The 16,490-nt window shown below is 42.4% G+C and overlaps 1 protein-coding gene across 2 annotated transcripts in view; it reads right to left on the reverse strand.

Moving 5' to 3' along the window:
• Positions 1-16,490, reverse strand: part of thrb (thyroid hormone receptor beta) — a 156,680-nt gene that overhangs the window by 35,084 nt on the left and 105,106 nt on the right. The window contains exons 3-4 of one of the 2 annotated variants that reach the window (XM_069681018.1): positions 12,997-13,065; positions 10,093-10,143 (exon numbers count right to left, since the gene is read on the reverse strand). In XM_069681018.1, coding sequence (XP_069537119.1) covers positions 10,093-10,143; positions 12,997-13,003 — 58 coding nt within the window. In that variant the 5' untranslated portion in view covers positions 13,004-13,065. Of the gene's footprint in view, positions 1-10,092; positions 10,144-12,996; positions 13,070-16,490 lie in introns of both variants that reach the window. The other variant, XM_069681017.1, reaches the window with a different exon arrangement.

Genomic DNA, 16,490 nt, shown 5'->3' on the forward strand with positions numbered 1-16,490 from the left:
AGTGAACCTAATGAAACTGAAATTCAGCGAATTGATTGTCTAAAATATGTTTAATATGTTTTCACTGTCACACGTTTAAGACATGTAGGGTCATCTTAATGTTTAAGAACTTTGCTTTCAAGAATCTCATGTATTCTCAAGTTTTTTCTTATGAAGAAAAATAAGAAGAAAGTTTGGAAAAAAAACAAGAACTTTATTCAGGAACATAAAGTTTTCTTCACTTTTTTCTTAATATTAAAGTTACAAAGAAAATTGCACTTTTTCTTCAGTAGAGTTCAATCAGCACCAGAGCCTCTTTTTATGAAAGTATCTGCAATTCTACTTGAGTAAAGACTGGTGTACTTTTGCCATCCCTGCAGCCTGGCAAATAAAAGCAGCTCATTGTCCCCGAGAATCAGCTCATATCGCACGATTCAGACTCATTACATCCAATGCACACGTTTAATGCCGCAACAGGAAGTAGTATGCGCTTTTTTTAAACGTAACTTTTACTCGGACAGGTACTTGCATTGAGCCGAGGGGTCTCACTCACAAGAAGGACCAAGGTCAAGACACCAGCAGCGAAACGACCCAAAGTTACCAACATACAGGATATACAATAAACCAGTAATGTCGTAAAAATAAGCAAGTGGTAGATAGATCTTTAAATACTCTACACAGGGACAAACCACCACAGATTCTCTCCAGCGTCTGTGAAAAAGGATAAATCCTCCTCATGCAGAGGTTTCCAAACCTTTCAGACCGGAGACGTCTTTGTACCAAACCAACTTTCCCAGGAAACATTCCCACCAAAGATACAGGAGATGTAACATTTAATGTAAGAGTAAAAGAGCCACCTCCCATGTGATATAACAATAATCATTAAAATAATAACACCATTTCAGGGAGACTCTTGGAATATCAGGCATCAGTGCAGCCAGCGTTGTCACTCGCCTCTCATTTGCCCCTTGGCCTTTTCAAAATACTGTTGCACTTTAATTAATGGCCGAGTGTTCAAACCCAAATGGGTTTAGCTGATCGAATCACAAGACAACTCCACTGCACTCTCGTTTTGATCAGTTAAAATGCCTAAACTGTCATGGCGGGTCATGTGGACCTTAACACGAGCTGCGTTGGAATAAAGCGTCAGTCAGGGAGTCAGAGTTTGATGAAAAGTTTTTTTTAAAGTTCATAAAGAGATTTCCTTTGACTTCATTTGATGCATGATGTATCCGTACATCAAAGTTACTCTTTGTGAGTCCAGGAAGTGCTCCTATCTTTACACGCTCCAGTTTGGGAATCACTGCCTTTGGGGAATGAATGAGAGAGTTTCAGTTCCTGCTGCCGGATGTTTGAGGTCGTGTGGGCAGAGGAGAAGCAGGCTGTTTTACTGAAGGGATGGGCGGAGTAAAGGCTGTAGCAGCGCTGCTCCTGGACGTGTTTGTGGTTTACAGAATTCTCATGATGGATATATTATTTATGTAGCAAGCATGCTAAGGTCAAGATGATGCATGAGCACGTCAGACTTTTACACCTTTATAAAATGTTTTTTTACATTTATGTATTTATAAATTATATATTATAAATATTGTCTCTCTGTTGGACAGTTTATCTAATCCACCTCATGTCACATGTATATTTGTGAATGATGCTTTGATTCTGTGCATGTTAATGAATAAAAACAGGTCCTTTTATGTTCACATGTGATTGTTTTAGGATTTTTCCTTTAAATGATTTGATCTCTGATCTGATGTGAACACTTTGAAGCATGCTTTATGCTGTTTTACCAGCAGAACAAATCTAAATAAAAGATTTCTTGGTTTCTTTAAAACATCAGTGTATCAGATTTGCAGAGAAAAAGAAAGATCCAGAATAATTCTTTTGTTGCTCTGACATTAAAACTATTTACTAACTATGGACTCATTCTTCTTGAAGTAACCAACACTTCATGAGCTCGGTGTTCCTCCCCTCACTGACCTCATTAGGCTGCAGACAAACTGCTGCTGGCACGGAGCCGTGACGAGTGAATCATCACACCAGAGATTTAGACACAAATTATATTTCTCCTACAAGAATGTAATCACATTTAAATGACCTAAACAAAACTGACAAATCCCCTCTCTGTCTGTTTGAATATGGTGATAATGAGTTATAATAATGTGCAAAAGAAGGACAACTCAAAACCCCCACAGTCTAATATAACACAGCTATATAAGTGATGTCTGTAGCTGAACAGCTGAGACACACTGTGGAGATGATCTCATCGAGGGATAAACGCTGCTGCATAAGAAAACAAGCATGAAAACTGGACAGTGTATTCCCATTGAGATACAGCATGCTTCAACACTAAAGGCATTTTAAACAGTCTGAAGTGCATGGTCTAAAGTGTGCGGTGCAAGTGCATTAAGGGCTCAAACCCCCGTTGATAAAAGGATGCATAGTCTGCGTGCACAGTAAGGTGCAATGTGCAGAGGTTTGCATTCAATCCCTTAAAGAATGGTAGTTTTGGGCGTAACATGCATTCATTCAGAGTCGTTCATCATTCAAACGCTGAGCACATTTACACACGAGGCAGAGCAGCGTCCAGGATCTGATGATGATTAACACTGTGTGTGTTTAACATCAAGACACACAGGCTGTAAGCCTGTATTTACTTATTTTGGCTCTATGACACTGGTAAAGTGGCGATAGTAGTTATGTTTGAGGCGTATGGTATATTAGCTCCTGGTTTTGCGTGCGTGTGTGTGTGTGTGTGTGTGCGTGTGTGTGACTGTAGTTGAAAGAGCATGCATCAGAGGGAGCTTGGTGTCGGTGCTCTGAGTCGGCCGAGGCCTCCTGAGGTGAAGCAGGCATGTGTCCTGATCTCACCACGACAGCCGCCTCACACTCCTCTGACCTATTAAGTTAACACCTCAGCTCGACTGTGTATCACTAAATACACTGATATCTAACTGCAGAGTAAGAGCACTGCTGCCTGGCTCTGTGCCTTTAACCAGCAGAGTGTACACACGTTGTGAGCCAACAAGGCTGCAGACGTAGGTACGATCTAAATAAAGCGATCTTAAAAAAGCAGGATAATGCTTAAGACCAGGTGTCTGTTGGTCAGTAGTGCATCACTTCCTTTTCCTGCAAGAAGATGAGCCAACACTGTGCCTGACCAAGCCTGGTTTAAAAAGCAACAGTCACACGGCCGTACACATGAGCAACGAATATTTACAACACGGTGACGGGGCACGAGAGTGAGAGCTGCGACACTTTCACTGCACGGACAATGAGGCCTTCAACATTAAACAAACTGTGAGGCGTTTTTACTGTTTTTGAAACAGCCTGGTTGGATTCTCATGAGGCAATATAGCTACAGCAAAAAGACCGGACACAGTTAGTAGTAGGTTTGTCATCATGTTTTATAACTGTGACGTGTACTAAACGATTATTATTGCATCCTTTTTTGTTTATATATTTAATTTTATATCTAATCCTTGTAATTGGAGCCTCCCAGCATAAGAATATCACACAGTTATATCCAATAAACGTCTTGAATCTTGAACACAAGATACCGAAGCTTTAAAAACCAGCAGATCTGCAGTCAGATTTTCAACCCAAAGCTACCGCGAGCAAAAGAGAGAGAACGGCACATGAAGACGGTTTGTCAAGTCCCTTTCACGTCTCATAAAGATGCTTATGTTACGATAGTGTCTGTTGCAGACTGACGGAGAGCAGAGCAGAGAGACGGACATGTGTGGACTGCTGGCCGAGCTCCAGAGCACGGCCCAGCGAATAGAAGAATAGAAACACAGCTGAAGGGCAGATCCTCTGCAGATGAGCTGCTCTGTGTTTAGTGTTTTTTCTGTAGCAGCTCTGTGTGAAGGTGGGAAATTAAAACAAGAAAATGACCTCATTTTTTGTTGCCGTGGTAACAAAATAGGTATCAAGTATCATTTGTTTTTCCTAATATCGAAACAACAGTTTGAAACTCTGGTCTCGTGACAACCCCACTTAGTTGTACGTTCGACAGTTAAAGGAAGGAGATTTTCCAGTGGAGGATGATACACACACACGCACACACCTGGAACAGCAGGCACAGACATTAAAAGGTAGCGCTGTGTACACAGGGACAAGAGCCACACAAATTAAACTTCCCTACAATCGGTTTAAAGTCTCTAATTTAACAACAGTCAATCAGCTGCACAGAAACTCCAAACTCCGCATTAGGATTGATTTCCACTTATTCGAAGTCCAGCTGTTTAAACCAAAGACGATACAGTATTTACTCTGCTGTTAGCCAACGATCCCTCCGGGGCATCTCTCTCTCCTCATCAGCGTATACGCAGAGCATGTTTTATTTACAGAAGCTCAACTTTATTTATATTTCATGCCGAGACGAGCGGAGAGGAGCAGCTGAGAGCGCTGAGCGGGGATTTCACGCAGCGTCTCATTTATGTTTGTTTTGAAAACATTTTCTTAAAGCTGTGAATTATTCATCCTCTCAGGGGTTTACAGACATGCACACACTTTAAGTTAAACAGGCCAGAGAACTTAGTAGTCGGAGTAAAATCACTTAACATGTAAATAGACTGTTATAGATTAATTTGTTTGATTTGTCCCTGCTGTATTTACGTGCATTAAAAAGTAAAGCAACATTTTTACAGCCTCAAACTGTTTCATGTTAAATCTGAGTGAATATCAGTCATCACATGTAGATTTCTTTAGGCAGCCATGTCTGTTTTCCTGCAGAGTTCCTGCAGCTTTTACTTTGTTGAATAGACAAATTAGGACAAACAAAGGGAGGCCGTGCACGTGGGGAAGGACAGTTTGAAGAGTGTGCAAAGGTACACGATGAAGTAAAAAGCCTTGTTGTCCTCAGAGCGGACATCATTAGTCTTTAAAGATCCTCAGCAGTGTTATGAGTCATCCAGCGCTCTGATTAAATCTGTAAGCTCATAAAGACATCTGTGACACTGAGACTAACGCCTGTGAGACGTCTGATCAAAAACATCTCTCCTCCAACAACCTCACAAACATGTTCACATGATGTCGCTGCTGCAGGGCTGCATCTCTGCACAGCTGTGCTGCTTTCAAAATGTTTTACACATTCTATGTGCTCACAGTGTCAGGAGGGCTGTAATTAACTTATGCATTTCATCTGTTGTTTTTTGTGCTTACATTTGGTCTTGTTTTGGTCCCTGTTGTAACGTTCCTCTGTCTGTTTTCATGGGCATTTCTTTTCCTTATTTTAAACAACTTTGAGCTTCAAAAGATTAAGTTTCCTTAAACATTCATTAACGCTGTCCCTCACACACACACACACACACATACAATAGGTTGTGTATCAGTCAGATTGTGCATTGTGGCTGTATCTATAACAAATAGGGGGTGGGGCAGCAGGCTAGCACACAGTTTGCTCAGTGGGTGGAGACATCACAACAAAGATCCTCCACGTTTGAAAAACAAACGTATAACAGCAGAGATGAGTTTAAACAAGGCCTCAGCTGCTCTCTTCTTTGTTTAGGCTGAACATTTACACACTGAGTGTTTGGCTTCATGAACCTCAGTGTTAGTGAGATTTCAGCCGTAGTGACGCTGCTACACTGTTAGTTCAAAATGTCTCCCCTGTTCTTGCTTCCCTTCAGTGGCTTCCTGTAAAATTCAGAATGAACTACAACATCCTGTTTCTTAGATACAAAGTGCTGCATGACCTCGCCTCAGTCATACATTCCATATTCCCCTCCTCGTCCACTCCGATCATCTGATCTCGGCTTTGTACCCGCCCCACGCTGTAATCGCAAAACAAAAGGTGATCGTACCTTTACTGTTTTAACCCCCGACTCTGTGGACTCACCTCCCACAATCCCATCTGCAGAATCTTTGGACTGCTTTAAGAAGCATCTAAAAACTCATCTGCACAGACAAGCCTTCAGCTAACTCTCCTTCCCCGTCCCCTTCTTACTCACACACTGAGCTGCTAAACCTGCTGCTAATGCACATTTTGTTCCACTTCTTAGTAAATGTATTTTTTTTTACTGAAAAATATGTTTACATCAGTGCTTGTTTTTTATATCTAACTATTTATATATTTATATAAGGATTTTCTTCTTTCCTGACAGTTTTTATGTCCGAGGGTTTCACTTGTTTTAAGCTCATGCTTCAAACGAGAATTGAAAATAAATACATTTGTAGTATTCTGTTATAATTACTTATTTGAGGCACCATATTCTTAGTTTCTTTTCTGTTCATTTGAGGTAGCAGCCATATTTTAAGGAGATCTGAAAAGCCTTTGATGCTAAATTGAAGCACATTTTTCTGCAGACTCGGGGCCCGATCAGACAGAGCGCGTTTTAGCAGCTGGGGGATTTTTGTCTCTGTTTTCAGTGAGAGGCTTTTTGGGCGCTGCTTTTGCGTTGCAGAGCGCCTCACGTTTTTGAGGAAACGCTCTGAGAGCCTTGAGTTGACAAAACTAACGGTTAAGTTAATGCTTTGCTATGATTCGGTGGTTGCCTTAACAACAGTTGAAAAAAATGGCGCAGTGAGCTGCTCTTTTTTTTAACCGTAGGCTTCAACAAAAAAGGCAGTGCGGTACGCTCTGTCTGATTGGGCCTTTAGGAAACATATTTGTTCCTTCTTTTCTTTGCATCAGACAAACATTCTTTGTCTGGACACACCGGCTTTAAGATGTCTGCAGCTTCTTCTATTTTCAGCGTATTTTTTGTGATATTTCCCAAAGCCAAAGCCAGAGCCAATATATTATTTATTTTATTTGTTTTGTTGTCGAGAGCTGACATTTGCTGCTCTTTCCCAGTGAAGGATGCGAATGACGCTCGCTCTGTTGCTCAGTTTGTCTCAGATAACTTAATCAGTAGAAAATCCAGGTAAAAGACGCTGCACGCAGCTTAGTAACGTAGAACCAGCGTGTTGTGTTTACTAATCTATTTGAGAGAGCGAGAGGAGACGATGTGATAAAATCAGGAAAGTGCTGTCAGGAAAATGTCTCTCATACTGAACTCTTCTCTCTGAACACTCATACAAACACACTCCTCAGCACCCTCTGAACTCCACTGGAAAATACGATTTCAGGCAGTTTTAAAAGCAATCCTTTCATCAGAGAGGAGCAGACGAGAGCGTTCGCAGCGGGCCTCTCAGAGACAGAAGGTCATACGAAGCTTCTGACAACACAGACTGAAGTGTCCTTGAACGCAGCAGCGATCAGTGCAGAGTATAAAACAGCTGCCGGGCCTGATGGAGGCTGTGTCTGAGAGCCTGTGTGTGTGTGTGTGTGTGTGTGTGTGTGTGTGTGTGTGTGCTGCACTGAGGAGCTTTGGCCTTACAGTCCTGCAGCTATAAGCTCAGTAGGAAGTTAAAATGATAGTAGTTATGAAAGTGGAGCATCTCTGTTGTATAAAATAGAGTCAATATTTAATCCAAGGGCAGCTTTCATTGTAACTTTGGTGGGGACGACAACTTCTTGTATTTATTCATTAAACAGACAGCTCACGTTTGTAAAGTTTGTTGCAGCAGCAGAACACAGCTTGTGTTTGCCGTCTCGGCTCCGACCTCGTCGCTCCTCGCAGATTTATTCTACATGCAGAAACTTGAGGAGTGATGAGATCATATCTTAAACCCCCCCCTGGCCGGGGCCTGCAGGTGGATGCCGGGGTGGTGGTGGGGCTGAAAGTATGAGTGCAGTGCTGCTGCAGGGCAGAGGAGGCAATGACAAAGCCGAGGGAGAGAGCGGAAATCTTGCTGCTTAAACAGACGCCACATTGGGAGGAAGTGTTTGTCAGGTGATTGTGGAGAATGACGCGTGTCAGGTGTGAAATCAGCTCAAGTTGCCTGGCTGAGCTAGCTCACAGGCGTCGCTCCTTTTAATTAAATAAATCATAAATGTGTTTCTTCTTTCTAGCAAGATTTAAAAGACGACTATTCAAGTCAGTTGACAGAGAGTGAAGAAAGGATTATTCCTCCGCTTCATCTGCTCTCTCTCTGCCAAATGATTATCGTCTCTTTTCACTATGAAGTCTAATCTCTCTTTATCTTCACCTCAGTAACTGTTATTTGTAGCAGTAAACAGCTTTTATCTTTTATTTTATCCATTAATTTAATTTGTTTGGTCTATAACCCTGGTTCTCAACTGGTGGGTCGGGGCCCAAAAGTGGGTCGCAGAGCTGTTTTCAGCGGGTCGCGGTACAGTCTTTGGCTAATAACCGCTAGCAACGCTGAGGAGCATTTAGCCTAGCTTCATAGCCGTAGCTGGCTGATGCATGCGGCCCGCCCATCAGCTCGTTCGCGTCCACTTCTTTGCGTGCCTCTGGATTAGCCGGCTCTGGCATTTCCAATATGGCGACCTCCAGCGCAATTCGGGCTTCAAAACGCTCCATTTAAGTTTTTCAGTTACTTTCTGTTGAAGAAAGGCTGCTAATTGAATGAATTGTAGAGGAAACATGTTCCTCTGCAAACTGCACAGATTTTAATTAAATACATTTGATTGGTTAAAAGAGAACCACTGGTGTACATCGTGTCCTGCAAAGCGGCACGTCTCTTTGATTTCACTTCATATGTCCGACTGTAACCAAAGATGTTATTAAATTATAGAGAGAGAGCGAGAGAGAGAGAGAGAGAGAGAGAGAGAGAGAGAGAGAGCATGTATATGGACACCTCAGACGCGACACAACAACAGGTCATTTGATGAGTCACGTTGTTCCGCTGTGTGATTTCCAGTGATGTGAAGTGTGTGAGCTGCAGACTGCTCTCTTTGTTTACAGTGACACACACAGTGACGGCTGTCTCATATGCACGACTCCTCCGCAGGCTGAAAGTGCAACATGACGCGGATCATATATTAATAATTGTAAGTGTAAGTTAATATTAGTAAGTGACCGTCTCTACCGATTTCTACGCCCTTGATTTGATCATGATATCATCTGTTGAACTCACTGCTCGAGACAAAGAGCCGTGATCCTGCTTTAGATTTGTCCTTCATTGTCTTTTGTTGCCTCCTTTGTTCTCACATCTTTCATGTTTATTCTTTTGTTCTTAGCGTTTTTCTGTTCTTGCATTTTGGTGTCTGTTTTCTTTGTTATTTATTTAAATGATGTTTTGATTTACTCGCCTGTTTCTTCACCTCATTGTAAAGCAAGCGGCTCCCTCTGTGTGACAGGTGCTACATTTATATTTGTATAACACCAAATCCTAACCAAAGTGATCTCAAGACACTTTACAGACGGAGCAGGTCTGGACCGTGCTCTTTATGTGATTCAGAGAGAGAGACCCAACATGAATCCACCATGAGCAGCGCTGAGCAACCTCGAGCAGACCCAGGCTGTAACAGGTGACAGTATCAGTGTTTATTTTTGCGTGTGACCGTGATTTATGTGCGTGTGCGTGCCAACCCCCCCGGTCCGTCAAAAATATTATTGCTACTGTCGGTCCGTGTAGTCAAAAAGGTTGGGAACCTTTGTCCTTTTACATGCACTAAGGCTGTAATGTTAGACCTGCTTTTGTCTGTACCATTGTAATTAATATAAAGTGATAAAAGAAAGTTAAAGTTTGTTTTATATTGACGGTTATTAACATATATTTTAAGTGGAAATGAGAGCTTGGATATGTAGACGGTTAGAAAGTATCTACTTTATAAGTGAAAGCATTCAGGTGCAAACTCTGAATCAAGTTTATACTGCATGGTGCGAGTGTTTCTGTTTGGTAAACGTCTCATTACATTGAGCTCCAGAAATCTGTCTGAATCTTACTGAAACGTTTGAACACGTTGTGAAGGTTTGATCGAGGTCAAAAGTGAAACTAGCTGATGTGATTTCAGAGCGCTTTTTATTTTGATTCATCCGGTCACTTTTGAAACTGGACTCTGGAGATTGTATCAGTTTCGTTTTTGTCCTTTAGCCCTGAAGATGTGAAAAAGAGAAACATGATTTCTACCATTGAGCACTTACCAGATCTAAACAGAGTCAATCATGCCATTCAAAGCCTCACACAACATTAAAAGCAGAAGCTGAAGGAGGTTAAAGTCTGGAGCAGCTCTTCTGTTCCTACATGTTTCATGAGCTCGCCCAGACTGACTGACAGAGAGGAGGAGAAAGCAGAGCTGAGAGGGAGGATAAATATTACCATTTTGAATGGCCTCATCTTTCCAGCGGGGGGAGCAATTTTCTGCTGGCTCTAAAATAGATGGGAGAGGCACTTTTAAAAAAAAAGCTACTTGCTGAGTGAAACAGGTGAGAGAGGCAGACTGACGCTCCTCTGACGCTTTTATTCACATCAAATCAAAGGAATCAACAGGTTAAAGATCAAACAGCAGGTTAATGTGACACATCACAATCAGCACTTTGTCTCAGTGTGGTGGCGCCGCTCGCTGAGGGAGGGGATCAGGTTCATGTTCTGTACATGTAAGCTGGTGTCTACGCTGAGATCGATAGCATATGTGCCGGGGTCAGCCAGGTCACCAGCTAAACCCACACGTGATGCCCGCTCTCGCCCTGTACACTTTGTTCATTAGGTAAACGAATGATTGTGTAATGTATAGAACGACCTGTCTGTAGATAGCAACACAGGCGTGTTAGCTAAGTTAGGTCAGGGGGTTTAACTTGTCCCTAGACAGCTTTTTTACATGTGTGAGAGTCTGCTGTCCTCGTTTGAACTGCAGGTAGACTAATAAACGCTTAAAGATGTAACAGAGAAATGTAACTCTCAAAAACTAAAGCATTTCATTCTGTAAGAACTCGTGTTTGACCGACATGAGAGTGTTTGAATGAAGCTGATTTCAGCAGGATTTCATGTTTGTTTCATGCTGCCAGAAAACAGGACTCACTGCATCTTACTGCGCAGTAACCGGGGTCCTCTGGTGGTGAGGAAAGCTCAGCATCAACCAGTGAGTTCCTGAGGCCCTCTACACATGATCAGTGGTACAAGCTGTAAAGATCACGCCCTGTAAACGCCTAAATGAGAATCCAGATTTGGGGCCTTTCATGAGAGTATTCAGGTTTTTAATAATGTTTAAAAGTGCGTTTACACGCACACACAAGTATCCTGGTTGTTTTTGAAAGTGTAAACAGCTTGCTCAAGATTCAGAAACCTGGATACACGACCTGGAGTAACTAAACCAGAATATTCTGCTAAGAAAACCTGATTCTGGCTTCAGAACTATCTCAAAGTGAGTCTACACGCTCCTCAAACCCCTTTCCCATCGAAAATTAGCACGTTGACGCGGGTTATTTAGACCTGGGAAGACCCGCTTATAAATGCTGATTGTCTGTTTTCCCATTGCTAGTGAAGTATAGTCCTGTCGGGCTTTTTTACGTCACCGTCTGACGTCACAAACATGTTGGAGACAGTTAATAAACAGTGAGGATGTTACGGTGGTTAGGTCTTTATTGTATCTGTTACTCATTCAGTCTGTTTTATCAAACTCGGCGCAGACAAATTAGGAACGATGTTCGAGCGCTGCTCGGACGGAGACGGGCGGAATTTGTAGCAGAGATGACGAGGAGTTACTGACAGATCATAGCCGGAAAGGGGGCGGAGATTAGCGTGTCGACACAGGTTTTGTGTTCAGATCAATGTTGATCGGAGCCGAGGCGATAATTACCTGGGTCTACTGCAGAGTCATTTGACCTGGGACTGAATGCCAATTGTAACCTTTCCCACTAAGCAGGTGTTAGCGGGGTTTTTTAACAAGTGGGACAGCAGCTTTAGTATCCAGTTTTGTAAGATTATTTTTTTGGACTTTATGTAGAGGACAGAGAAAGTGGGGATGATCAGCAGCAAATGGCCGACGGTCAAACCTGCCGCTGCATGGAGGACTGAGCCTCTATTCATGGGGAGCACGCTTTAACCGTTCAGCTAAACCAGCCCGTCACTCTGGTTTTGATCTTATTCGGGATATGATGATTACACAGAACATAAGAAACTTTCTGATCATAAAAGTGCAGTAGTGGGGCACTTGTTTAGCTCAGCTGTTAATCACACGTCCCATATACAGAGGCTACAGTCCTCGATGCCCCGGGTCCAACTCCCACCCTCGACCCTTTGCTGCATGTTAACCCCCGCTCTCTCCAACATGTTCCTCCGTGCACGGACGTAACGGTCCCTGACTTGTTTCCATTTAGTTTTGCAGGTTTCCACGTCGACTTCTAAAACGGAACATATCTGCCTCCAGCTTCTCTCTGTGCAGAGGCAACGACACATCGTACAGATGCTCAATCCCTGACGCTCCAAACAGACGCAGGGAATGCGTCGGCCCATCATGTGCACGCAAACGTGTAGTTAAATTATGCATACCTCCGGCTTAAAGGGGATTGGAGAAGCTACTCAGACTGCAAATAAAATCTAGTAAGCTGGTCCCTCACCTACAGATTCTAATTTTATATCCAGGTATCTGTTAAGCAGATGTTAAGAATACAGAGAGTGACGTGATGCAACAACCAGTTGTAGTAATGCTTTGCAGTGAGGCCTTAAACACCTGTACGTTGAGCCTGGCCTTCCTCGCTTGTTCCAGAGCTCATTAAAGTTCTCACTGGTTTTAAAATGTAAATATTTAATCTTCCTGGACTGCGAGCACCTCTCAAGCTTGTCCAGGTTGACAGGACTGGAGAGCAGTTCATTCCAGGCCGTGGAAACAGCAGTAAACAAAACTCAAGGTCCAAAGGTCACTGTTGAACTTGCAGCACTGAAGTCTACGATCTAAGCCTAAAGGTTACATCCGCAAGCGTAGGCGTCTAAACTCTCTCTATTAACAGGCAAAGCCCCCAAGGGGAGTAAAGTGCATGTACCACTGATCATGTGTAGAGCATCGTTAGATTTTTAACTGATTTTAAATTTCAGATTTCTGCATTCAAGAGTGAAAAATGCTGGTTTAAATACGGCATGTTTGAGTTTCAGTAAAGAGTTTCCACGACGAGAATAGTGGCTTCACAATCAGCAACTTTAAAGTCCAGGTGCAAACAATAAGTCTGATTTGAAATGGGCCCATGAGGCTGTGAGTGTGTGTTCAGGTGATCAGGCCGGACATCTTACCTGACATACTGTTGGGGTTCAAGGCCAAGACGTCATCCTCAGAGCCTCCTCAGACATCTGGGAACCTACCTAGCTGAACACAGAGCAGAGAAACCATCAGTGACTGAACGTGTGACTCACTGAACAGCTGTGACACTCAGATCCTTAAAACGAGGTGTTTGTACTCGCAGCCTGTCCGTCCCCGCTGTGCCATTTAAACAACCAAAATCGAGTGTTTGGAGGACAAAGTGCCGCTAATTGGATGTAATCGTCTCTTTGGCTTCATAAAGCTGCTCGAATGAGCTGTTTGATGCCTCTGTGTGCATATCAGGGGACATTCAAGGATGCAGCTTTTACTGTGTTGTCAGTTAATCAAAGGGAATCTGCACACACACTGTTCAGATGTTAAAGCGCTCATGACTCTTTGCTACTGTGCAGGCTGACATCTAGTGGTCAGACACCGGAAAGAAAAGGAGGCACAACCACAACAACTTCTCGACATGTGGAGTCATGGAGACGTTTTATTCTAAATGTTTAACTCAGTGTTATAAAGCAGTTAACACATTAAAAGCAGTAGCAGAGCTGTGTGTGTTAATATTTAATCTTATAAACATCTTACAGTTACAAAGTCGTTTGTGCTTCATCACAGATATAATGAATCCTGCACACACACACACACACACACACACACGCATGTATACACACACATTCAATGCTGGGATTGTATATGATAGAAAAACAATGCTTTTACACTCATGCATTGATAATGATTGTACGCACACAGTGTGTTGAGATATTTTAACCTGTTTGGAAATATCTCTGACGGTTAGTGACGTGTCTTTATGATTCTGTGAGCCACTTTGGTTTCAGGGTTTACCTCCTCCGCCTCTGCTGGATTCTCGGTAGGAAGTAGTTGACGACGATAGCGACATTACAATCTCTTTTTTTTATTTTAACATTATTTCACCAGGATGATCCCCAATGAGATACCGAAGGGAATCCTGGCCAAGACAGCATTACAAACGTTTCACATAAAAGAACAAACAACAGAGAAATTAAGCTAAACAATCATTTATGAATGTATTTATTAAACGTGCTCAAAATAATCCTCAAACTTAATATTATTGCATGTTTATATAGAATAATCTAGTTTCAGGTAATTCAGCCGCGCATACTAATGTACAGAGTGACGCCCAGAGCAGCACAAACAGCATCACATGGAGGGACGCACAGAGGAGGAGGTAACATACAAACCAAATTCATAATGAAATACAGAATGACGCACAATAATGTACGAAGCATCGAATGCATTTAACCCTCCTGTCGTGTTCCTTTCTCTCCCCTTACTTTGGTGTTCCCGGTCAAATTTGATCGTTTTATCTGCTCTTACATGAACACAAAAACTCATTAATCACCAGATTTTATTTGATGCCTTTTTAAGCTGTAAACAATGTCTCAGACTCGTCGTTAACATGAATAACTGCAGTGAATACACAAAGAATAGACACTGAAAATGCGTTCTAAAATCCATCGATATCTTCCACTTCTGAGACGTCCTCCTCTGTCTCTGGTTCAACTTCAATCTCCTCTTCATCGCATTGTTCAGTCTGAAAAGTGTTGTCCTCGTGGGGCAATGTGTGTGTGTGGGGATGTTTTCCGTCTGATGGATAAACATAATCTAGTGCTACCCATTCACTTCCTGTGGACGGTCATTTTTGACCGGGAACACCACAGCTGTTACAGAGTTGACTAAACTACTCAAAATCAATGAAAGTGGTGACCAGCAATTTCATATGTTCCAATGCCTCGTGCGGAGGATATCATGAGGCCTGGAGACAATCAAATGTAAAACACAAAATTTATGACTGGTGAAAGTAGTGAATCGGTCAGATTTGACCCGAACATGACAGGAAAAACTCACTCAACAACTCACAGAGTAAGGAGGGGAGTAACACACAGGTCAATGTACGGAGGGCCTCGCGTGCTAGGAATAACACAGAGTATTAAATGGAATAACTCGGTGTAACACACGGAGTAATACACAGACCAACACTTGAATTCATGTACAGTGTTAGGTACAGTGAGTGATGGATGGAGTACGTACAGTGAAACTAAAGAGTGACGTACGGAGCGATTAAGGACTGATTGACGTACGTAGTGACATACAGAGTATCTGACAGGGAAATGTTCAGAGTAACACCCTGTGTAACAAAGGATGTAACATACAGACTAACATAGCGACTAACGTGTGTGTAAATGTACAGAGTAACGCACAGAGTAAAGTGCCTGAAAATATGCAGATTAACCAGAGATGTGGACTCAAGTCGACTCAAGTCACTGTTTTGATGACTTGAGACTTGATGATGGCATGATGACTCGGATGACTTGCGTGTGTTCATAAGTTTGAACGTTAGCTGTTCAATATAAAATGATAAAATTCAAAGTTGTCAAGTTTCTCTCTAACTATCAAGTATGTACGCAGCACAAACTGCACTGAGTCATGATTGGACGACTCAAAAAGCTCCCCAGTATGTGATTGTCATGATTGGATGACTGGCTGTCAGTCAAACTCCTCGCTCTGGCAACACCCAACATCAAAGAGCTACCTGATGTTTTTTCCCCAAATGGAAGCCTCATCAGTCGAACTCGTTACTACACAATACGGACTCAGACCATCATCATGCCATGTCTGTGCCAAGATAATACAGATACAATTCATTGTCATACTTTTTGAACAGGTTATATAAATTGGCCAATAATATCATTATTAGACGGGCTGCTAACACCTTGTGTTTTCTCTTTATAAAGGCTGGATACTACAGGTAAGAGTGCTGGATCTTGGGTGGATCAAAAGTGACTTGACTTAATTAAGGACTCGACTTGATTTGACATAACCTGTGACTTGACTTGACTTGCCCAAGAAGAAAATGACCAAATGACTTGGGACTTGGGACCTGAGCAAATATGACCTGGTCACAACACTGAGAATAACATACAAGAACCTACGGAGTCACTTCAGAATGATGTACAAGGCATTGGAGCGCAGAGAGTTATGCTCAGAGACACACGGAGAAACACAGGGATGCAAAGTTCAATGTACAGAGTGACGTACAGATTGATGTCCAAAGTAACAGAAGGGTTATGCACAGATTTAAGAAGGCAGTAACACACGGCGAAGGGCACAGGGATATTTGAGGTGAATAACTTCCAAAAACATCAATGTTGCATTGTTCCTTTGAAATAAAATGTCTTCCCGAGAATATTGCGCTCCATTTTCAGAAGACAGTTTAAATAATAGAATTAGAGAACTGAAGGTCTCTTCAGGATAGCTCTGAGGCTTTTCCTTGAGTGCGGCAGCTGCCATCATAATCCCGACGATCTGCATGTTTCATCGTGTTCAATCTAATTACAATGGGCACAAAAACATCTCATCAACAGTCTCACATATAATCCTGTCGGCATGATTTCTCCCTGCAACATTTGAGGATGTGTGTTGTCCATTTTGACATCATTAA

This window comes from Semicossyphus pulcher, unplaced genomic scaffold (genome assembly GCF_022749685.1).
Source record: "Semicossyphus pulcher isolate SPU_LCO1_2020_fin unplaced genomic scaffold, fSemPul1.0.p SCAF_5, whole genome shotgun sequence".
NCBI lineage: Eukaryota > Metazoa > Chordata > Actinopteri > Labriformes > Labridae > Semicossyphus > Semicossyphus pulcher.